The sequence below is a fragment of the Saccopteryx bilineata genome, chromosome 3 (assembly GCF_036850765.1).
Source record: "Saccopteryx bilineata isolate mSacBil1 chromosome 3, mSacBil1_pri_phased_curated, whole genome shotgun sequence".
Classification (NCBI taxonomy): domain Eukaryota; kingdom Metazoa; phylum Chordata; class Mammalia; order Chiroptera; family Emballonuridae; genus Saccopteryx; species Saccopteryx bilineata.
The window spans coordinates 84,955,707-84,979,287 of NC_089492.1; the positions used below are offsets into that span (position 1 = coordinate 84,955,707).

Here is a 23,581-nt window from a genome sequence, read left to right on the forward strand (position 1 = left end):
ATTTAAATTGAATATATTGGGGTGACGCTGGTTAACAAAATTTTACAGGTTTCAGGAGCACAGTTCAATAACACATCTGTACACTATGATCTCCCAGTTCTGACAGTGGGTATTTAAAAATATTTGAAGACAGTGAAAGAAGAAATGTCCCATATTTTCACCCAAGCTAATTGTCCAGCTGTGTGCTTTTAATCCCCTGCCCTCTCAACTTCTTGGTGACCCTAGCGGTTACTCGTCCTGTCTGCAGATCTCCACTGCCTAGCCAGTACCTGACACAGAGCAGGTATGTGCTAGGTAACCACACTTGGGTCTATCGAATTTTTTTTTTTTCTTCATTTTTTCTGAAGCTGGAAACAGGGAGAGACAGACAGACTCCCGCATGCATGCGCCCGACCGGGATCCACCCGGCACGCCCACCAGGGGCGACGCTCTGCCCACCAGGGGGCGATGCTCTGCCCATCCTGGGCGTCGCCATGTTGCGACCAGAGCCACTCCAGCGCCCGGGCCATCTTTGCTCCAATGGGGCCTTGGCTGCGGGAGGGGAAGAGAGAGACAGAGAGGAAAGCGCGGCGGAGGGGTGGAGAAGCAAATGGGCGCTTCTCCTGTGTGCCCTGGCCGGGAATCGAACCCGGGTCCTCCGCACACTAGGCCGACGCTCTACCGCTGAGCCAACCGGCCAGGGCGGGTCTATCGAAATTTAAAAAGACCCAATGTCCCCAAAGTATCTTGCTCCGTTTCCTGCTCTCTCTCAATTTTTCCCCTCTGCTCACTAACTTCCTGGAAGGAAACTTTGTAACTATGCTTTCCATTTTTCTTCTTGCTTTCCTACTGAAAATTTCTCAGGACCTCCCAAACTTTTAATACAATGACTGTTCCTTAGTCATGTTCAACTTTGTAAGCTTTGACCCAGGTAAATTACTTACTTTTTTCTAATCTTCAGTTTCTTTTTATACAAATGGGTTTATTAATATTACCACAATTGTGTTATATGTTATGAATAACTCATGTAGTATGTTTAGCACAGTAAGTGGTATAAGGTAGGTGCTTGGTTTCTACTAAGATCTAGTTCTCAATTTTTACCTTTGAACTTTTCCCTTCTCTATTTCCTCCATACCTTACACAATGCAGGAATATTATAGTGAGGCATAATAATATTACTAGAGATGAATAAGACAATATTGCCTTCTGAGAAGCTATTAGTAAAATTCAAACCAACCAGGAGATATAAATAAACCAAAAAATTATGTAAATGGTTGATGCATACCCAAGCTCCAATTAGGTTGACTTGGTGTAAACTTAGGGATGTAGAATTAAGTGTAGGATCAATATATTCTTGTTCTGGAAGAAGTCTATAAGCTGAAGGTGGACGGCCAGCCTGTAGCACAGCAGAGGAAGCCGTAGAGCGGAAGGTTCTCCTTTATCACCCAAAACTTACCCAGGGGTGGGGTTGCCTTGCCCCACGGACTCAACCTGTGTGTTTAGTTTTTGTGGGCCTCTGAGTTCATTATAGCCAATTGTACATCATCAAGAAACTTCCTAATTATAGTTTGATTCCTTTGTAGATCAGCCACAGCGATGTGCTGGTCACAAGTCATAAACACACACATGTGCTGTGTGCCAGTTATAGTTTCTTGCTCAAATTAGTGTATTCTCTATATATTTCTCTTTCGAGGTCTTATTAGTGTAAATCTGCTTTTGGAATACTGGCTACCAACTGAAGACCAGACTCTGAAGGCTAGTGAATTATCCAGGTGGACATCGTCTACATCCCTCCCCCCAACCTTTCATCCCCCTACTCTTGTCTGCTGTCGTCTGTTCAGAATCTGTCACCACTCTTTAGAAAAGTGAATAAACTTTATTTTTTATTTTTTTGTTTTTTTTTATTTTTTTATTTTTTTTTTTATATTTCTGAAGCTGGAAACAGGGAGAGACAGTCAGACAGACTCCCGCATGCGCCCGACCGGGATCCACCCGGCACGCCCACCATGGGGCGACGCTCTGCCCACCAGGGGGCGATGCTCTGCCCATCCTGGGCGTCGCCATGTTGCGACCAGAGCCACTCTAGCGCCTGGGGCGGAGGCCACAGAGCCATCCCCAGCGCCCGGGCCATCTTTGCTCCAATGGAGCCTTGGCTGTGGGAGGGGAAGAGAGAGACAGAGAGGAAGGCGCGGCGGAGGGGTGGAGAAGCAAATGGGCGCTTCTCCTGTGTGCCCTGGCCAGGAATCGAACCCGGGTCCTCCGCACGCTAGGCCGACGCTCTACCGCTGAGCCAACCGGCCAGGGCCAATAAACTTTATTTTTTATCACATCAAAAGCGATGTGTTCTTTGTAAGTTGTTTTAGAGTACAGAATGAAAATCACCCATAGACCTAACCCCCAGAGGTACCATACCAAGTGCTCATTTTTCTTGTGTATATACTACCTGTTACAAAATGAAAACGGGGATCATCCTTTACTTACTGTGCTGCGTTCCCTTCCTCTTATCTTGGTGTCTTTCTAGGTTAGATTCATTCTTAGTGGCTGTGTTGTTTTTCATTCTGTGAAGGCTTGATTGGTTCACCTATTGGTGGATTTTGGGTCATATCCAGTTAATATTACAAATAACTACAGTGAGCATACAGATACATCTATGTACATTTCTCCCATTCGAAAAACATTTGTTGAGCATTCACTATGTAAGTGTTATGCTAATTGCTAAATGACAGTGCTAAATAAAACTAATGTGAATTTGACCCCACAGAGCTGTAGCCTAGACTCATTATTATTTCCAGAATAATTCTTTTAAGTGGAAGTGCCTAGTCAATGCATGAACTTACTCAAACTATTAACAGATTTTGGCAAACTGTTCTAAAAGGTGCCTTTCCAGAGCCAATGAGCTTTTTTTAAATAAGGCTTATTTACATAACAGGCCGTCTGTGACTGCTCAAGGAAGACCACCTTCCAGCCATTGGAAGATGGTTAGAGAGAGCCAGGAAAGAAGACTAGCTTCAGGCTTTTATTGTGGTCAGGGTGGGACTGGGATGAGGGTACCCAGCTCACACTGGAAACTTGCTCTTTTTTTTTTTTTTAAGTCGGCTGTCCAGATGTGGAACAGGGAAAGAAGAATGAGGCTTAAAAGCTGTCATCAATCAAACAGCAAAAAAGGTAGATTCCTTAACTGTGCAGAATGATGATATCCAAAGATGCTTTAGGGTCAAGTATAATATTGATCTATCTTCATGGGTTTTCATGGTAACTGTCTCTTGTGTAATAGCTGATTCCTACTGCCTTTCTCGTGCAGCCTACTCCCAGCTATAGACATGCTCGCACTTGTTTCTCTTCTCACAGAGATGGAAACATGGACCAGGACCTGGAAGAGTTGGTGGTCAGAACACCACCTCGGATTCTGGGGCCCCTAGGGAAGTTTACCACTTGAGGTTACAATCAAATGAGACAGAGATTTGGCAGAGGGCCCTGAAACTTAAAAGCAAACATACTACCCACCTCCCACTCCATCTCCTGCATCCCACCCCTAACCCTCAGATGTGGAACAAGGATCCAGGCAGCTACTGGGACTCTTGGCTGCTCCAAGATTTTGGAACTCCTGAATCTCTCTACCACTTGCAGACTTGGATAAAATTCTTAACACCCTCCAAACTCCATTTGTCTCTGGGTAGGTCTTATTCACAAAGGACTTGTTTTCTTTGACCTCACAATTGCCTGTGAGTTGAATAGGCAGAGACAGTAACATAAAACAGCAGTTGAGAAAAGGGTCCTCAAGTAGTTGTGACTTATCCAAGGTTAAAAGGCTGCATTTTCTCACTGCTCCAGTGCCCCTTCCTGAGTTTCCCATGGGCCTGTCAAATGTTATGCAGTTTGCATTTTAAAGGGTTTTAATTCTCAATAAGAACACTTTCATTGACATTGACACACAAAAACATCTGGTAAATAGTACTTTTTCAAGGGACGGTGCTTCCTTGAGAGTCTAATTGTGCTTCTGTATCCTTAACTAAATTCCTTTCTATACCCCCTGCCCACCCTCCCGTGATATTTTCCTCTTCCCCTTCTTTCTGTAAGAAGAACAATCTGTGGGATTGTTCCAGGTTTTAGCCCTACTGAAAATAGCTACAGAACAGAGGCGGATTAAGGTCGGTTGAGGCCCTGGGCGCAGAAGAAAATATTGGGCCCCTTACATTATTAGAAAAAAGTGTAAAGTTGGGGTTTTGTCCGGCCCTTCGGTAGTCGGGGCCCAGGGCGCGCGCCGGTGCGCCCGCCCTTAAATCCGCCTCTGCTACAGACAAGAATCTCTTGCTGGATAAAAGATATTGATAGCAAAGGGTTTCACAATCTAGAGGAGACGGGGCAGGGAGGCACGGCCTGGGGCATCCACAATGTAGGAGCTCAAAAATGAATGGATGATGAATGTATGGATGCAATATATATACTTCAAACTTTCCAAAAAGTCAGTAAATTCAAAGCGGACCTATTATTCTGTACCCTGAGGAAAAGGCAATGCCCCTACTTTTAGCACAGTGCTTGCCATAGTTCCATAATATTAGATTGATACGATTTTGAGGAATATTCATTTGATGAATAAATGACGAACTAGTCATCAGGATCAGTAAGCGATGAACTACAACTTGGCTCAGTTCAGCGGAGCGCTAGACAGCGCAACCTAACTGCAGGAGAGTGAAGTCAAGTCCAAAACTGCGATTCCACACTCTGAATGGTGGTGGCGGGGTTTGAGCCGCACGCCGCAACCGCGCCAGCAACGGGTCAGGTGACCACTTTTCCCTGGCAACGACTTGTTGTTAGCAACCCGGCGCAGGTCTGGCGGTAATGAGGCCGGCGCCGTCTAGGGGAGGCACTCGCCATGAATCCGCCGGGACCCCTGGGGGTCCTGGAGGAAAAGGATGAGGAACAGTTAACCACTCAGATTCTTGGGCCCTCCATCCATTCCAATAACCCTCAGGAGCGGATCCAGGCCCGGCGCCTCCGCATCGCGGCGCGCCTGGATGCCCGGAGGCGGTGAGCGGGGGCTGGGCGGGCCGGCGCGGAGCGCCAGGGGTGCTCCGCAGGCAGTGCGGGGGTTGAGGGGGCGGCTGCCTGGGCGAGAGCCCCTGCAGTGAGGGGCCAGAGAGGGCCTTGTTTCTTGATGAGATAGAAAGCATTTCTTCCAGAAGGCTCAAGCAAAGTATGGGATATTGAAACATTCAACACACTACGCACTAGTATAGTCAAAAGGCGGGAATAATAATCCGTTCACCACTTTCACTGGGAGCCAGGGGCACCGGGCACTGTGGGCAACATGCTGAAACGCAGGCGACCATGGCCTGCCCTCAGAGGCCTACCTCTCCTTCCCTCCCAGACTGCCTTTTTTCCTCAAGTATTTCTCCAGTCTGCTGATCGCAGTAGCTTCTCTGTCTGTCACACGCCCTCATTCCTGAAGTGTCCCAAACTGACAACCTTATGCCTTTCAGGCCAGGGTTGCTGCACCTGTTCATTCAGAGACAAAGGGAACTATCCTAAGGGCACAAGAGGCACCTGTGTGATTCCCTGAATTCCTGATGCCCTCACTGTGTAACAGCATAGCACCTTGTCCGTCCTGCTGGTCAGGGTCACTCCCTTCTTGTCCGCTGGCTGTGTTCCAACAAGACTTTAGTTATGAGCACCAAAATGTGAATTTCATATCATGTGTGTCACAAAATTTTCTTCACATATTGATCTTTTCCCCCCTAAATTAATAAACTTCATTTCTTTTAGAGCAGTTTTAGGTTTACAGAAAAATCAAATGAAAAGTACAGTGTTTTTCCATATATCTCCTGCCTCCACACACGCATAACCTCTCCCACTAGGACATCCCCACCAGAGGAGGGCATTTGTCACAGTTGGCGAACCTCATTGACACATCATTGTCAGTAAAAGTCCACAGTTTACATTATAATTCACTTAATGTTCTGTGGATTTTGACAACTATCAATATATAATGACATGTATCCACCATATAAGTATTGCAGAGTGGCTTCACTGCCTAAAAATTCTCTGTGCTCTTCCTACTCACCCATCTTAAATATAAATATAAATATATATATTAAAGAATAATATATATATATTATTCTTTGCTTGTGAGCCATACAAAAACAGGTGGGTCAGATTTATCCCACAGGCTATAGTTTGCCAACCCTGATGTGATGAATTGATGTGATGTTCTGTGGGGTATCCAGACGTTCCTGATCTATTCAGACTACATTTTGACAGAGGATTAACATTGCCCTGTGAGTGCGAGTATAGATTATTGTCAACCTTTTAAATTTTTTCTAGTCTGATGGGAGAGTAATGATATCTCACAGGATTTCCAATTTCATTTCTCTGGTTATATTGAAGTGGAACATATTTTCAAATGTCCACTTGCCATTTGTACTTCTCTTGTGAATTGCCTGTTCACATTCTTTGCCAATTTTTCTATTTGGTATTTTGTCTTTTTTATTTTATTTTTATTTTTTTGGTGTGTTGATTTGAAAGAGGTTTTTCTATTTTATAGAGACCAAAATTTTGTCAAATATCTTTTACCACTTTATCCCTTGACTTTCAAGGGATAAAATTTAAGGAATTAAAATCTTTTCAATCTTTTTTTTTTTCTAACGGTCACATTCTCTCTCCTGTATTTATTTCTAGTGTTTTATGATTGTGTTTTTTAATATCTAATTTTTTAACCATATGGAATGTATTTTTGTATTTGGTGTGAAGTTCCATGGAACCTCTAAGTATAGAATTTAAATACTAGAAATAACTTCTGTTTCCTCATTTCCTTCACAGGGAAGCTCTTGGAGAATATGTAGATCGGAAGAAGGAGAGTGAGGAAGATCAGAGCAAGAGCTATAAACAGAAAGAAGAAAGCAGACTGGTATGAACCGGGTGGCAAATGGGCCCTGACAGGCCTGTGAGACTGGAGAGCTGGTGCGATGTCATGGTTTTTGTATTTAGACTAGGAGAGACTCAATAGAGATGAAATCTCAACAGAAATTCTATTTTCTGTCTTTAGGCAGATGAGAATTTGGATCTTTCCCATTTTGAGAGCTCCCTAGGAGTGAGCTTTCATATTATAATTTCTGTATTGATGCTGCCTCTTCTTTGCTCATACACTTATAACGACATTTGCTATTCATAGGATAATGTCCAAATAATTTAGCCTGTCATTCAAGAGCTTTTGTAGTCGGTTCCCATCTTAACTTTCCAATTTCTCTCCCACTGTTACCTAATTGTTGTTCCGCTCTGGCTTGGCTGATATACTTGCTCACCTCCAGTGGCGTTGTTCTTTCTGCTCTGTGCCTTGGACTGCCTGGAAAGCCAAACTCCTCCCCTCTCCTCTTCTCCTTCCTCTCCTCTCCTGTTTCTCCCCTGCTGTCTTTAGATTACCTTCCCATACTTTAAGACCCGGTCTAAGCCCCAACCCTTCCGTGAGTTCCTCCGCAACCCAGGCTGAACTCCTTAAATTCATACATTATCCACTTCCTTGTCTGTAGAATTCATTTCATTTTGGATAGTTTTCTGTCTATTATGACTCGTTTTTTAATTTAAAAAATGTTTATAATTTAGAAATTAAACTTAATGGGGTGACATTGGTCCATAAGAACTCTCAAATGTGTGTGCATGCAGTGTCTGTCCCCAATGAAATGGTAAGCTCATTGGCAGTGAGAGCCTCTTGGGTACCTATGGAGTAGCACATAGCTTATACTTAATAAACACTAAAAAAGTCATCATTTGCTCTTCCATGGCAATGACAGGACTCCTGGGATATTTAATAAAGGACTTGGAACAAGAGCTACTGGAAGAATAAAAACACCAGTTCAAAACACCAAGTCAGACCTAGCAAAGTGCCACATTTAATTAACTGTGAAATGAAATACAAAGACAGAGGGATACTTTAGGAACTGAGATAGGAAAATTGCTCACTAAGCTGGCCTGTTCAGGGAAGTTATGGGGAAGAAGTGGAATCTGAGCTAGGTCTTAGAAAAATAGGTGGGATTGATAAAAGTAGAGAAGAGAGAGCTCATTTCTGGCAGATATTAAAGTGTATTTAGTGGGAGAAAAATATTCAAGCCACTGAAATACTATTATTATTATTTTTTAGGTGAGAGGAGGGGAGGTATTGAGGCAGACTCCTGCATGTGTCACAACCAAGATCCACCTGGGAACCCCATCTTGGGCTGATGCTCCAGTACTAAGCTATTTTTAGTGCCTGAGGTTGATGTGTTCCAACAAGCTATCCGCAATGCCCTGGGCCATGCTTAAACCATTGGAGCCACTGACTAAAGGAGGGGAAGAAGAAGAGGGGGAGGGAAAGGGGGATGGAGGGAGAAGCAGATGGTAGCTTCTCCTGTGTTCCCTCACTGGGAATCAAACCTGGGTGTTCATACTCTAGGCCGATGCTCTGTCCACTGAGCCACCAGCCAGGGCCATCACTGAAATATTATTATAGAGAATAGATATGTATAGAGCTCATGGAATAACCTGTACTGTGCTGTGTCAAGGATATTTTACTGCTATGGTTTCTCAGCAATAAGATGTGTTGTTTAGTGTGAAGTACAAGAGGCATGTCACTTCTTTGTACCTAGATCTCTTCATCTAAAGGGTCAGTGATCTCAGCACTTCTGTGTAGGATAAAAAGGACATTATATATAATCTTGAAAATACTGATATACACTCCATCCTGAGTACTTTTTGAGTGTAATATAAAACCAAAAGGATAATATTGTTTTCATTAGTAGCTTTTCAAGGTTCCTGTCACTTAGGACTGAAGTCTGAAATGCCTTGGCATCAAGGAGAAAGGTGTACAAAACATGCTACCTTCCTCAGTGTCGAGCTATTAGTTACCAGTTCTGCCCTAAGACCTGGGCAGCGGGGGCCCCTGCCTGTGGCCTTGTACTTTATCAAACATTTTTTAGGGGTGATTCTTTTTGTTTCCTGTTTAATCTTCATCTTTTCCAAGTTTCTGAAGATATGCTTCCATGTTTCTCCTACTGGAAGAATAAAACTGTTCTACTGTTTACATTTGGATCTATAATCTACCTGCAATTATTGTACTGTTTATACTTTGGTCAATAATCTATCTGGAATTGATTTTAGTGTGTGGTATAAAGGTAGGGCTCATTTTTAAATTTTTTATTTAAACAGTTTTATAAATTTTATAAGTATATAAATTCTTTTTTTTTTTTTTTTTGTATTTTTCTGAAGCTGGAAACCGGGAGGCAGTCAGACAGACTCCCGCATGCACCCGACTGGGATCCACCCGGCACGCCCACCAGGGGGCGATGCTCTGCCCATTTGGGGCATTGCTCTGTTGCAACCAGAGCCATTCTAGCACCTGAGGCAGAGGCCATGGAGCCATCCTCAGCGCCCAGGCCAACTTTGCTCCAATGAAGCCTCGGCTGCGGGAGGGGAAGAGAGAGACAGAGAGGAAGGAGAGGGGCAGGGGTGGAGAAGCAGATGGGCGCTTTTCCTGTGTGCCCTGGCCAGGAATCGAACCCAGGACTCCAGCACGCCAGGCTGACGCTCTACCACTAAGCCAACCGGCCAGGGCCAAGTATATAAATTCTTTATGAAGTATTCTAACCTACCTTCTTAATTCTTTGTTTTCAGAAATTGGCTAAACTGCTGCTCTATGGCACCGAGTTGGTGACAAATATCCAGGTGGCTACAGATATCAGAGAGATCCACAGGAGAGTTGAAGAAAAGGAGGTGAAGCGTCAGAGGTGAGGCACCCCTGCTTTGAAGCCTGGTGCATGTGTAGATATCTCCCCTATGGGTCCCTAAGTCCCCCCCCGTCCCCCCCCCCCCTGTCATTGGAAAGTGGCTTTGTCAAGCAGTCTAGTAAATCTTTGTTTGCCCTTATGAATCCTTTCTCCCTCCTTCTTTCCTTTCCTCCCTCCTGGCTTTCCTCCCAGCTTCTCTCTCTTCCTCCTCCCTTTCCAAGTATTACAATCCTGACAATGTGCCAAGCTGTGTGGATACAAAAAGGAGTAAACACAGCCTCTGGTTTTGATGTTCACAATCTAGTCAAGATAGACGTGGAAATACCCGACTGATTTGTGTTGAAATGAAGGTTATGTGTAGAGTTGTGGAAACATATATGAGGAGGCCTTTAATTCTCTCTGAAAGATCACAGAAGAAACTCTTCAGGCAAAGTGACATTTGAGTTGGTCTATAAAAGATGAGTCGGATTTGAGGAGTGGGCATTTTAGGCAGAGGGAGCAGCTTGTGCAGAGGCCCGGATCACAAGATATGTTTGGGAATGGCTCCCTGTGAAGGGTGTATGAGCCACTGGTTCACGGGGGGAGAGATGAGGCTAGGAAGGTTGGTTGCATTGTCCTGGGTGTAAGTTAATGAGAATGACTAGGCCCATGAACTCAGTGTTATGTACAATGTAGCAGGCATTAAAGAATAGTAAAGACTCCCCGTTTGAAGCTGGGAGGGTCAGGGATCATGGGAGCCCACGGCAGACCTTCAGCTCCAGTCCTCAGCAGGAAGGCCTTGTGCACATCCATCTTCCCAGGTCTCAGGTTGCCCAACAAGCTCTGGTTCAATCAGAAGAGCAACCCAATTGACCGTTTCAGCCCGCCTCAGCGTAGCCATACAGTACGATTTTTTTTTTTTCATTTTTCTGAAGCTGGAAACAGGGAGAGACAGTCAGACAGACTCCCGCATGCGCCCGACCGGGATCCACCTGGCACGCCCACCATGGGGCGAAGCTCTGCCCACCAGGGGGTGATGCTCTGCCCATCCTGGGCATTGCCATGTTGCGACCAGAGCCACTCTAGCGCCTGAGGCAGAGGCCACAGAGCCATCCCCAGCGCCCGGGCCATCTTTGCTCCAATGGAGCCTTGGCTGTGGGAGGGGAAGAGAGAGACAGAGAAGAAAGCGTGGCAGAGGGGTGGAGAAGCAAATGGGCGCTTCTCCTGTGTGCCCTGGCCGGGAATCGAACCCGAGTCCTCCGCACGCTAGGCCGATGCTCTACCGCTGAGCCAACCGGCCAGGGCTACAGTAGGATTTTAACAACAATCTTTTTAGTTGTTCAGCATAAGTAGTTCCCCCAATGGCAACTTTACTAGCCTTTTTCAGTATATAATTGGTGACTTTATTCTTGTAACTTCGCACAGACTGGCATGGGCTGTGCCAGGATCTGAATTGGTTGATCCCCAGCAGGCTCAGCTTGTGAAAGGCCCAGAGTGCCAGGCCAAGAACTCAGGCTTTGTCCTGGAGCCATTGAGGAGAAATTGGAAGGATTAAGGGGTGGAGTGGCAAGGTAAATGTGGATTTTAGAAAGATGACTGATGGCTATTTCTCATTTTTTGAAGAAAAAAAAGTCAGTTGAAATGTAACATGTACTAGTTTGGAGGATGGGAAGGAGAAGGGGACACAGGGTGATTCAGTTGTGATTCCTGTCCCTAAGGGGGTTTGCACACTTGTTTGGAGATAGTCTCATGGAAGTGCAGTCTGTCAGCATAGAGACAGAGTCTCTGGCATATGTCCTGTCCCTGTTCTCAGAAGGGGGCTTTCGTCGCAGCCCTAAGGCCTTCCTTCCATCCAGGCCCGTCCCCAGCACACTGCATCACACAGTGTCTTTGGAATTTCTGGAAAAACCACCCCTATTTTCCATCACTGATGGTGGATTTTCCTATTTGTACATTCCACCAGGAATTTATTGATGCTTTGGGAGAGGAATGGCCAGACACTTGAGTTCATGTTGATGATGATGGTTAACCATGTGAGTAGCATTTGTTAAGTGACTTCTGTGCTGGGCCTCATCTTGTTGAATCCCCATGACAGCCATGTGAAGGTGGATACTTTCATCCTATCCCATTTTATGGGAGAGGTAAAGGGCGCTGGCTGAGGTTCAGTAACTTGTCTACACTTGAGGTCAGTTGGTAGCAAAGTCAGGACTTGAATACGAGCTATGTAACTCCAGTGACCAAGTATTTAACTACTGTGTGTCACCATCTTACTCAGAAGTATGTGACCAAATCCCTCCATGTGTGTGTGTGTGTGTGTGTGGCTTTCCTGTTGGACTGTTTTTGTTATGTGCCACTTTGTTTATTCGGGCTCAGTTCCTTTATAGTCAAGCATTAAACTGAAAGAAAATTTCTCAGAATCTGGCTTGGTTTTGGGCAGGTGAAGCAGCACTGGTACCTGGGGCTGTGTTAGAGACTCTGGAGGGCTGGCCCGCTCCGTTGGAAAGCAGCCTCGGAACCCATGCTGGCATAGACCCCATGTTTGTATTTACAGGCTTGAAAAACTGGAGAATGAAGTCAAGACCAGTCAGGACAAGTTTGATGAAATTACGACCAGGTGGGATGAGGGCAAACGGAAGAAAATTCCCCAGGAACTGTGGGAAATACTCAGCACCCAGCAGGTGCACTGTGCTGGGCTGATAGAAGACAAGAACAAGCTTATCAGCGAGTTACAGCAGGCAAGAGACCCGGGTCATTCAATCCCAGCCTGGTGGGATCTGGCTAGGGGCAGGGGGGCGTTTAACTGGGTGATTGGTTTGCTTTTCCTGAATGGAGAAATGTGGAGGTCTTACTTCCGGCCTCAGAATGCTGCACAACTCAGGCAATCAACTTTGAACCAGAAGAAAAATCTTTGTAGTGATTTTAGAATGATTTGCTTCCTAATAGAAACATTACTTTCATAGCAAATGTCAGATTTTGTGTGTTAGTAAGGAATGGACTCAGTCTGCAGCAGGTATGTGCTGGTGTTGGCACACCCTGGGCTTCCTGGAAGCTTGCGGGGAAGTCGCAGCAGGCAGGAACCCAGGCTCTGATCCTGCGCTGCTCCTTGGGGCTTTGCCCTGCACACCGAGCACTGCGCACCATCCACCTGCGCGGTCTCCCCGCCTTCTCAGACTCCCGCACCCACTTCCTCCTTGTACCACTCTTAATTCCTAGTGGTCGCAGATGCTGATGAGAGGGGTCCAGGAGGCGTGGGCCGCTGTCTCAGTTTGTGACTTTTCTAGGAGTTAAAAATAAAGGATGACCAGTATGTGAAGGATTTGAAGAAGCAGTCAGATGACATCATCCTGCTTCTGGAGAGGATGGAGGAACAAGTGAAGAATCTAATGAAGATCTTCCGTGAGGAGCTCCGTCACATTGAGGTAATGGTGTGAGCGACCTGCTCTCTTTTCTGGCAGGAGGGCTGGGTCTGTCCGAACCATCTGAGGAGGGTCCCAGAGGTCTTGATCCTCTGCTTTCTGTCTCTGCGCTGGGGTTTCATTAGTTTATTTACTCATTCAACAAATATTCGTCAAGTGTCTATTGCCAGGCACTGTACCTGGGGCTGGAAATACAGCCGTGAACAAAACCAAGTCTCCGGTGAAGCCTGTGTTCTAGTAGGAGACAGCTTAGACAACAAACGGATAAATTATTAAATGTACAATTTGACAGTGGTGATAAGTGCTTCAGAAGAAAATAAAACTGGGTAAGGGGAAGAGGATTGGAGTGGGGAGACGAGTGTTGCATAACCATCGTTTATCTGGTTAATTTATGATGTCAGGAGTGGGGGATAGGAAAGGGGAATGCCAAACAGGATTCAGGAATCAGTACTTGGAGTTTGAATGAAATATTAAATTGCAACCGAGACTTAGATCTTTCCAAAATGAAAGAGAGCCTAGAGGAAGGGCACCTCTCTCTTTGGGTTATCATAGACTCATTTCTGCGTCCCAGGCCTCCCCTACGTGAGCTCTGTGCTGCCTTCGCATCACGGGAACCGCAACCTCAGCGGTGCATCAGCCCTCGTCATGGTTGAATTATATGCCAGGGTTTGCCCTGCGACTGCCAGCCGGGACATTGGCCTGCCTCCAGCTCCCCACCTCAGATATTGACTAAGCCACAGGACAGTTGGCACATTTCCTTTCTAAACTTGTGTGAAGTGTACACTTCCTAACCCTAGTTTTCATTCGGCTCCTTCCAAAGTCATTTGGGCACGTGAAACTTGGGATGTCTGCATTGGCACTTTGTGTGGTTGGTGACATGGCTGGCACTTGACTGTTAGCTATGGGCTCTTTGATACTGCGGGGCCTGCCGAATCAGAACAGACCGACACAGAGTCCTTTTCCTTCTTGGTTGTAGAAAGCCTTTGAGGTGGAGCGGCAGGAGCTCCTGACCAGTAATAAGAAGAAATGGGAGCGGGCGCTGCAGGCTCACAACACCAAAGAGGTAGGTTGGGGACGGGGGTGGGTGTGTCAAGGGTGCACCATGGAGTCTGGGTCATTTCTACTGTGCCTGAATAAGCTGGCATTCTTTTATCTTGGGGAGGATTGCCATGGCAGGCATTTATGACTGCTCTTCATAGATCTTCAGTGTGGCCTTGCAGATGGCATTACCTCTGGTCGTGGTGAGTGCAGCCTTTGTAGCTTGCTGTGTTTTGTTGTTTTTTTGAGAGAGAGAGAGAGAGAAGCATCAACTCATTATTCTATTCAGTTGTACAGCCATTGATTGGTTCTCTCATATGTGCCCTGACGGGGCTCAAACTGGCAACCTCTCTGCTCTGGGATGACACTCTAGCCACTGTGCCATTGGCCAGGGCTCACTGTGGTTTCCATGGTCCTGCCACTTTCTCCTTTGTTTGCTGGGCATCTACCTCAGCCATGGACTTTTATCACCCAAGAAAGTGCTTTAAGATACATTTTAAAGGGTGTGGGGTTATCACTGTATTTCAGAGCAGTAAAAAGCAAAGAAATGACTCCCAGATTCAATGGCTTTTTTTTTTAAAGAAATACAAACAGCTGACTGCAGGGTCTGAGCTTAATTTTATTTTCAATTACAGTTGACATACAATATTGTGTTAGTTTCAGTGTACAGCATAGTGATTAGACATTTATGTACCTTATGAAGTGATCACCCCAATAAGTCCGGCACTCCCCTGGAACCATACATTAGTTTTATTTTCTTTTATTATTAAGTGAGAGGCAAGGAGACAGAGAGACAAACTCCTGCATTACCCCAACTGAATCCACCTGGCAAGCCCCTCTATGGGGCAGGGCTTTGCCAATCTGGGGCTGTTGCTTCGCAGATGAGCTATTTAGCGCCTAAGGCAGGGGTCTCAAACTCGCGGCCCACGGGCCGCATGTGGCCCGCCAAACAATTTTGTGCGGCCCACAGACTAATCCACGGGCTTACTTAATTTTATCCAAAATATTTTGAACTTCGTGGATTAGTCTGCGGGCCGCACAAAATTGTTCGGCAGGCCGCGAGTTTGAGTCCCCTGGCCTAAGGTGAGGCCATGGTGCCATCCTCAGTGCCCAGAGCTGACTTGCTTGAATGAACCAAGACTGGGAAGGAGAGAGAGAGAGAGAGAGAGAGAGAGAGAGAGAGAGAGAGAGAGAGAGAGAAAGAAAAGGGGGGGAGCGGTGGGGAAGCAGATGGTTGTTTCTTCTGTGTGCCCTGACCAGAAATCGAACCTGGGACTTCCACACGCTGGGCCAATACTCTACCATTGAGCTAATTGGCCAGGGCCACCACACATTAGTCATTACAAGATGACCGATTATTCCTTATGCTCTACTTTACATCGTTGTGTGCTTAATTTCTTACTGGCGCATTCCTCTTGAAGTTTCTGAAATAAAGACTTTAAGCCATTCAAAGACTTGGGGTATGGGGGCTTCTGAGTGCTGACAGACTGACTCCCTTGAGAGTCTTGACACCTTCAAATGTCCCCCATGTCACACTTGTCAGGCTACCCAAAGGGCTGAGTTGGCCCTGGGATGGGGCTTGACTTCCCCATGTCTTCCTGTGCCTTCAGCTGGAGTATCTGATGAACCGCATGAAGAAAGTAGAGGAGGATGAGAAGCAGCTGAACAAGCAGAGGATCTGGGATATCGAAGAGTACAACATGATTAAGATCAAGCTGGAGCAGGATGTGCAGGTAGGACTTGCTCCTGAGCCGAACAGGCGGAGAGCACCTGTGGAAGTTTCATCCTTGGCACCCACCAGTAACATTCTAGAGTGGGTGCATTCAACAAATATTTCTGATCTGCTTTCTTTGAAATGGCCATATCTGAAGGAGCTCATGTACCAGACACACGTGGAGGAATACTTTCTTCCATAAATGGGGAGAACTGCCAAGATGCCTAAAGGGATCTGGAAACTAAGATACACGAGGAATTGTTGAGAGAATTGTGTACTTTAGCCGCAGAGGGAAAATGTCCCCAGGACATGTTAGCTGTGTCAGAGGGCCAAAACTAGGACAGCCGCCATCTAATGAGTGTCTGCCATATTCCAGGCCCTTAACACACAGTTTCTCTAATCCTCACACTAATATCAAAGGGAGAAATCGCTAACAGCATTTTCTGTGCCAGCAAACTGAGACTTAGAGACAAGGCTACTTATCTAGTAAATGGTAAACCCTGGATTCAAACACTGTTCTGTCTGCCTCTGCAGCCTGTATCTTTACCATTATTCCAAACAGCCCCCTGACTGATGGTGGGACATGGCTGTGCGGCAGATTCTGACAAACCATCAGAGAGCACCTTTTTATAGTCAGAACTGTCCAATATAGAAGAGGTTATCCCTCAAAACAGAGAGTCCTTTATCTCATGAAGTTTTCAAAGACTGAATGACTGTCTGTCTTCAGTGCTAAAGGATTCCTGTAGTGGGAAGGAGGTTAGACTTTCTAGTTTCTATAGTTCTTTCCAAGTCTAGGATTCTGTGTTTCAACATCAGTTTTTAAAAGTACATCTGTCATTACATTTAGATGTAACACAATTGCATTTTAGTATTCAAGCTCAATCTGTTCATTTCAATCTCTATCCGGAGAATTTTAGTGCTTATTCCTCTTGTCATTTTACATAGAAAGGCTAAATAAAAAACTCTATTAGATTACAAATATTTTTACCAGTCTTGAGAGTTTTCATTGGCTTTTCTTACATGAATGTAATGCAAATGAGACTTACTGACAAAGAACAGTAGAGTTTGTAATGGAGCAGTACTCCTTGTGTGGGCTGCGTACATTATATTTTTAATGAAAATGGCTATTGTTAAGCTTTCTGAAGTTATCTTGGTTCTCTGATAATTTATGTGACAAAAGTGCACACTGTTGGCCTCAGACAGTGAAATAATGGAACTTGGTGTTCTTTTTGTTGTTGTTTTGTTTTTTTCTTCTGTGGTTAGAAAAATTAGCAAAATTTTAAACATACCATGTGGTGGTGTGAATCACAGGCCCTCTGTTGGACAGTAAATCTCTGGAACTTATCCTGTGTTGTGTAACCGCAAGTTTGTACCTTTGACCACCAACACCTCTCCATTTCTTCCACCCCCAACCCCTGGCAACCCTGGTAGCAAATCCTACTCTCTGCTTTTATGAGTTTGACTATTTTAGATCCCACGTATAAGTGAGATCACACAGACCTTTCAGTGCCTGGCTTATTTCACTTATTGTAACCTTCTCCAGGTCTGCCCATGTTGTTGCAAATGGCAGAATTTCCTTTTTGAAGGCTGAGTAACATTCCATTGTACAGTATGTATATACCACATTTTCTTACCTATTAGTCCATTGCTGGACGTTTAGGTTGTTTCTATATCTTTACTGTTGTGAGTAATGCTGTAATGAACATGGGAGTGCAGATAGCTCTTCAAGATCCAGATTTCAATTCCTTTGGACACTATACCCAGAACTGGGACTACTGGATCAAGTGATAATTCTATTTTTAATTTTTTTCAGGAGCTCCCATATTGTTTCCATAGTGGCTGTACCAATTTACATTCTTACCAACAGTATACAGGGTTTTCTTTTCTCCAACACTGCTCTTTGTTTCTTTTAATTTTAATTTTTATTTATTGATTTAAGAGAAAGAAAAACGGGGAGAAAGAGAAAGAGACATCGATTTGTTGTACCAACTTATTTATGCATTCATTTGTTGATTCTTGCATGTGCCCTGATGGGATCTCACTGGCAACCTTGATGTATTGGAACAATGCTCTAACCTACTGAGCTACCCAGCCAAGGCTGTCCTGTGTTGTTGTTTTTAAATAGCCATCCTAACAGTGTGATTTTAATTTTCCTGACGATTAGTGATGTTGAGCACTGTTTCATATACTTATTGGCCATTTGTGTGTTTTTGTTTTTTTTTTGTATTTTCTGAAGTTGGAAACGGGGAGGCAGTCAGACAGACTCCCGCATGCGCCTGACCAGGATCCACCCGGCATGCCCACCAGGGGGTGATGCTCTGCCCATCTGGGGCGCCGCTCTGTTGCAACCAGAGCCATTCTAGCGCCTGAGGCAGAGGCCAAGGAGCCATCCTCAGTGCCCGGGCCAACTTTGCTCCAATGGAGCCTTGGCTGCGGGAGGGGAAGAGAGAGGCAGAGAGGAAAGAGAGGGGGAGGGGTGGAGAAGCAGATGGGTACTTCTCCTGTGTGCCCTGGCTGGGAATCGAACCCGGGACTCTTACACACCAGGCTGACGCTCTACCACTGAGCCAACCGGCCAGGGCCTGTGTGTCTTTTTTGGGAAAAGTTTATTCAGGTCCTTTGCCCATTTTCTAATTGTGTAATTTATCTTTTTGATATTGAGTTGTGGGAGTCGAACCTCATGTGCTTAATCTAAATTTTCAAATGCTTGAACAAAATTGAAAAATTCTGAGACATGGGGAGATGATGGGGTTTTAGAGATGAGGTCAGACTGAGGAGGTGAGGGAGGGACAGAGGCAGTGAGCTGGGAGACCTGGCTGGCCGGGCTCCCTGTCTGGAAGAACTAACGGTGGGTATGTGGGAGGCAGACTGGCGGAGATATTCAGAGTAGGAAAGGGTGGGCTGTTCCTCTGCAAAACAAGTTTTGTCCTGAGTTAGAATGGAAAACAAGAGTGCACTGTACCACATTATGCCCTTTAACTGGGAAAAGATAACCGAGGCAGGGACTTCTCATACTGCAGCATGTGCAATAATATTTTAGTAGATTGGACTTGATTGTAGCGCTTCTTAGCTATGCTTTCACTGGGCAGTAAAGTCAAGTAGCGTGGAGTTTTGCCAAGTAGCCATGGCATGCAGCTCAACATCAAGTTTGCTGTTCCTCACTAATTTGTAACACTGTATCGGTTCTGAAATATGGAACTGAAGTTTTTGTAAATGACAAAATAAACTCCAGTACACATAGATTTTGTCTGATGGGTCAAGTAGAAGAAGTGAAAAAAAAAAGTATACTTTTCAAGTGCTTACTGCCGTTAAGGTCGCATTATTAATGAGCAAAGAGAAGCCTTTGAACATTCTGCACTCAGAGGGGTTTTACCACCTCTGCCCACCACCCCAAAATAACACTGCTAGAAATAGAAATTTTGACACAGGAAGTATTTTTTAAAAGAGGCTTACGTGCTCATTTAAACTTGTAAAATGGTTTAGTTCAACTTTATTACCTTTAATTCCAAAGTATTAATCACAAAAATTAAGTGAGTTATTTATTGAACAACTATTTTGAATTTACATTGTGCAAAGCACAATGATAAGACCCAGTCCCCGCCCTCAATGAATTCATTATCTCAGGAGTAAGGAGGAAAGTTACAGAGAGAGGGTGAGAGAACCTTGTCAATAGTACAGAAGCATGAGTCGCGGTGAAGGAAAGGGTCGGAAAGCCTGTCAGCTGGATTGAAACTGTTAGTCTCTGGTTCCAAATGGAATCCAAGTCCCGCCCCAGGATTGAGATTGGGGGTGAAGAGGCCCAGTGGGGTGTCTGGAGTCAGTTGGGAAGGCCAGAGGGAAAGGCTATTTTAAGTTTCCATTTTCCGAGTGCGTGGATGGCAGTGGTTTTCTGAAAGCGGCTGTGGAGGAGCCCGACTGGCCCACAAGAGGGAAGGGGGCATCCGCTCCTGCAGTACCAGTAACTCTGAGGGCTTGGTGGCAGGTTGGAACGCACTCTTTAGTCACGAGAAACAAATGTGATGTTTTGCCATTAGTCTTGGAAACATAAAATACAACTTTGCAAAATATCTTTGGATAATTGAAGAATAAGTGGAGACATTTAACAAAATTGATCATTATTTTAAAATATAAAACTATAGTCAATGTGTGACAATCATGAATGGCTGTATATTTGAGACTAAAACCTGAGATAATTAGCAGTAGAGTCACCGGTACTAAAATTATGGTGAGCATAGGTATTGCAAACAAATATGAGTAGTGCAATCCATGTGATTGCCTGCTGCAGGCTGTACTGTAGGAGGCACAGGACTATGATTAGATCTGTACGTTCAGTGACAGCACCAGCAATAATTCATAGCCCCCAGAGGTTGTCTTGGGACAGAGCTGAAGTGAAGGAGCACTGGCCTGTGGTCTGGTAAGCAGAGGAGCATGTCACATTGCTAGTTAGTGTCTCCAGGCATCAGTCCTCTAAGAACATGAAGGGCAGGAGCAAACGTTTTCCAGGAGAGAAAATAAATATTCAGCTGCACACACAAGCAAAGCAATGTAAATTCAAATAATCAGGTGACAGGCTATTATTGCTTTTAGCCTATAAAATCAGCACAGATTTAAGTTCTCTCAGGTCACAAAGAAAAAGACATGACTTAATTACTTTAGTTTGGAGTTTCGTAAATTGTGTTCAGCTAGGTGAAATACTAGTGTTTAAACAAAACCAACAAAAAAGTGATGCCAGTGATATTTTTTTCCCTTTCAAGATGTATTATGTAGGAAAAATGCATTGCGATATTTAGGTAGTTATTGTTATGTAATAATCTGCCTTGAAGAATGAAATTTACATGAAGGTTCACAGGATAGAGCTTGCATTTATAACTCCTGCTCTCACTGTGTTACAAATACAGAAACTGTTCTGTGTTCAAATAAGCTTGGGAAGTGCTGTCTTAGTGATAAGGGCTATTGCAAAGCTAAGAGGAAGAGGAAGTCTGTGGCCATTTTATCAGAGCAGACGTCCAGGCTTTCTGGGTCTCAGGGCTCCAGATGATCAGAGGGAAGACTGCAACAGCCACTCATTGTCATTCTAAATCTGGAGTGGCTCTAGAGACCCTCCTTCTCTGTGAATGTTCACCATCCAACATGGAGCTTTTCTTTTGGACTTTGTGTGTCATAGACCAACAACCTCTCCTATGTTGGGGGCTGGTTGCATTAGCAGCAACAAGGTTGGTTTCATTTGGAGCATGGGGGCATAAATCATTGCAACTTGGCAGGAAGAGCTGCTCAGTGTCCCTTTCCCTAGGATGTCCTTGGCCATCCCTAAAGGGGTACAGGGCTGAAAACTACTCAGTCTGGGGCCAGCCAGGATAATTGCACTTGAAAAGAGACTGCACTGTCAGCACCTTCCCTACGCCCTTTGGGATGTTGTTCAAGTCAGAAATTTCGAAATTAAATTTAGTCATGCTCAAGAAGAGTCAGGTGCAGCTCCGGGCAGCTCCCTGCCCCACCCTAGGCACCCCAGCCAAGGGCTGGGCCTGCACTTCGAACCTCATAGCCTGCCCTGTGCCACCCTCAGTGCTGATGGGGGGTGGGGAAGTGAGCACCTGCACACATGGCCAGTGGGAGTGTGAACCACAAATTGCCCTTTGGAAAGCAATTTATTGAGAGCCTTTGACCTAGTAATTTCACTTCTCTGAGAATCTACCTTAAGGAAATAAAAAAAAAATACCCAAAAGGTTTTATATATAGTTCTCAGAATTATGTTATAATATTGAAAATTATCAAAACTATATAAATGTACAACTGTAGGGAAATGGTAAAATATGATATATAATGAATATACCATACATACTTTATATATGATAAATAATTATATAAACTATTATGTACCATTAAAATTATGTTTATAAATCTTTACTAACATTGAAAATTATTATGTTGTTAAATTAAGGGAGAAAAATAGCTATGAATACAAATTGTACTTATAGCTTGACCTTAACTATGTAAAGGACACTGGAAGGAAACATATTGGAAGTGGAATCATGTGTAATTTTTCTTCCCCCTTTTCCTGTCTTCTTCTTTTTCCTTACTGTATTTTCTGAATTTTCTACAATGCACATATATAAGTTTCACAATCATGAAAAGTTATTGCAAAGAAAATGATATAACTAGTAAAAGTAAATAGAAATTTGACTAAACAAGTAGAGAAATTGAGAAGTACAATCAGTTATCATCCCAGTGACCAATATGATTCTTCAGGGACCACTTGTTAGAGAGTAGATATTGCAGGCTTTTGTTCTGGAGGAGACATTTGAACCCTTGTTCCTAACAGTAGGACCCTGTTGACTAATTCCTTCAGTTATAGTGTGGGGAGCCACCTGATTCCACATGGAAAGTGGAAATGACTCACCCTCTGATAATGTGTCAGTGCCTTTATTCTCCTCCGGCATCACCTCCTGGTCATTTACCCTCCAAAGGATGACTCACAGAGCGTAGTGATAGCTGCCTGGAATCCCTTCCTCTGGTGATTCCTTGCCAAAAGTCTGTGGCCTCATGGAGGGAATTGGGAGGGAGCCTTGAGAGAGTGCGTAGCTGTTTTATCAAGATCCAGATATACTACTTTGTTGCATCCTTGTTCCCAATTCCATTCAGGAAATGCACAAGCAAGCCTGTCTGTATCTACCCCGCCTCTAGCTCTGCCCCTCGTTGATCTTTTTTTTACCAGCTGTCATTGATCTTTGTACACTGCCTGGGCCGATCACTCTACTTTCCTGCTTAGCATCTGCAGTGGCCCTTCATTGCCTTCAGGCTAAAGCAGGGGTCAGGAACCTTTTTGGCTGAGAGAGCCATGAATGCCACATATTTTAAAATGTAATTTTGTGAGAGACATACAACGACTTGTGTACGTTATGCATTATCCAATAAAAATTTGGTGTTGTCCCGGAGGACAGCTGTGATTGGCTCCAGCCACCGCAACCATGAACATGAGCGTTAGGAAATGAATGGATTGTAGTACATGAGAATGTTTTATATTTTTAACATTATTTTATTTTTATTAAAGATTTGTCTGCAGGCCAGATGCAGCCATCAAAAGAGCCACATCTCGCTTGCGAGCCATAGGTTCCCGACCCCTGAGTAAAGCCTTCAATTCCTAGTCTGCCCAGGCCCTGCTGCTTTGTCAGCCTTACTTCCGACCCTCCCCTGCCTCATGCCTCACATCTTACAGTGCTGCTCAGGGTTTACCCACAGCACCTCTCTCTGGAACTTTCTGCTCTCAAGTGTCCACCTGTATAACTCCTACCCATTCTCTGGGTCTTAGTTAGGCATGCCATCTTTTCAGGGATGCCTGCTCTGGCCTCTAAAGTGCCCCTCTCATTGGTCTCATACCGCCCTGTGCTTACCCCTCTCACCTACCAGCAGTACTTGTTGCCTGTCCCTCTCCTAGACAGGGCAGGGCTGTGCCTTTTACCCCAGTGTTGTCCCACCAGCACCTAGTAAAGTGTCTGACCTTCAGGGCTGGGCAAAAGTAGGTTTACAGTTGTGAGTACATGAAACAGTTTATTCTTGTATTATTTATTAATCACTGTATTATTTTCCATATGAACAACAGTAAACCTACTTTTGCCCCTCCTTGTATATTAGGCACTCAATAAATATTTACTGAATGCATGAGTATAGCTAATGAAAACCCCCAAAGTAAAAAATGGTCATATCTG

The 23,581-nt window shown here is 44.6% G+C and overlaps 1 protein-coding gene and 1 non-coding gene across 3 annotated transcripts in view; one reads left to right on the forward strand and one right to left on the reverse strand.

Annotated features, from left to right (window-relative positions):
- Positions 1-607: 607 nt before the first annotated feature.
- Positions 608-683, reverse strand: TRNAT-AGU (transfer RNA threonine (anticodon AGU)). Its single transcript has one exon. It is a non-coding gene; the product is annotated as a tRNA-Thr (tRNA).
- A 4,147-nt stretch (positions 684-4,830) lies between these two features.
- The window catches only part of DRC1 (dynein regulatory complex subunit 1), a 31,119-nt gene continuing 12,368 nt past the window's right edge, over positions 4,831-23,581 (forward strand). For both annotated transcript variants that reach the window (XM_066266710.1, XM_066266711.1), the window contains exons 1-7: positions 4,831-5,007; positions 6,796-6,883; positions 9,619-9,731; positions 12,262-12,445; positions 12,992-13,129; positions 14,103-14,189; positions 15,775-15,897. In XM_066266710.1, the coding sequence (XP_066122807.1) occupies positions 4,853-5,007; positions 6,796-6,883; positions 9,619-9,731; positions 12,262-12,445; positions 12,992-13,129; positions 14,103-14,189; positions 15,775-15,897 (888 nt within the window). In that variant the 5' untranslated portion in view covers positions 4,831-4,852. The remainder of the gene's footprint in view (positions 5,008-6,795; positions 6,884-9,618; positions 9,732-12,261; positions 12,446-12,991; positions 13,130-14,102; positions 14,190-15,774; positions 15,898-23,581) is intronic.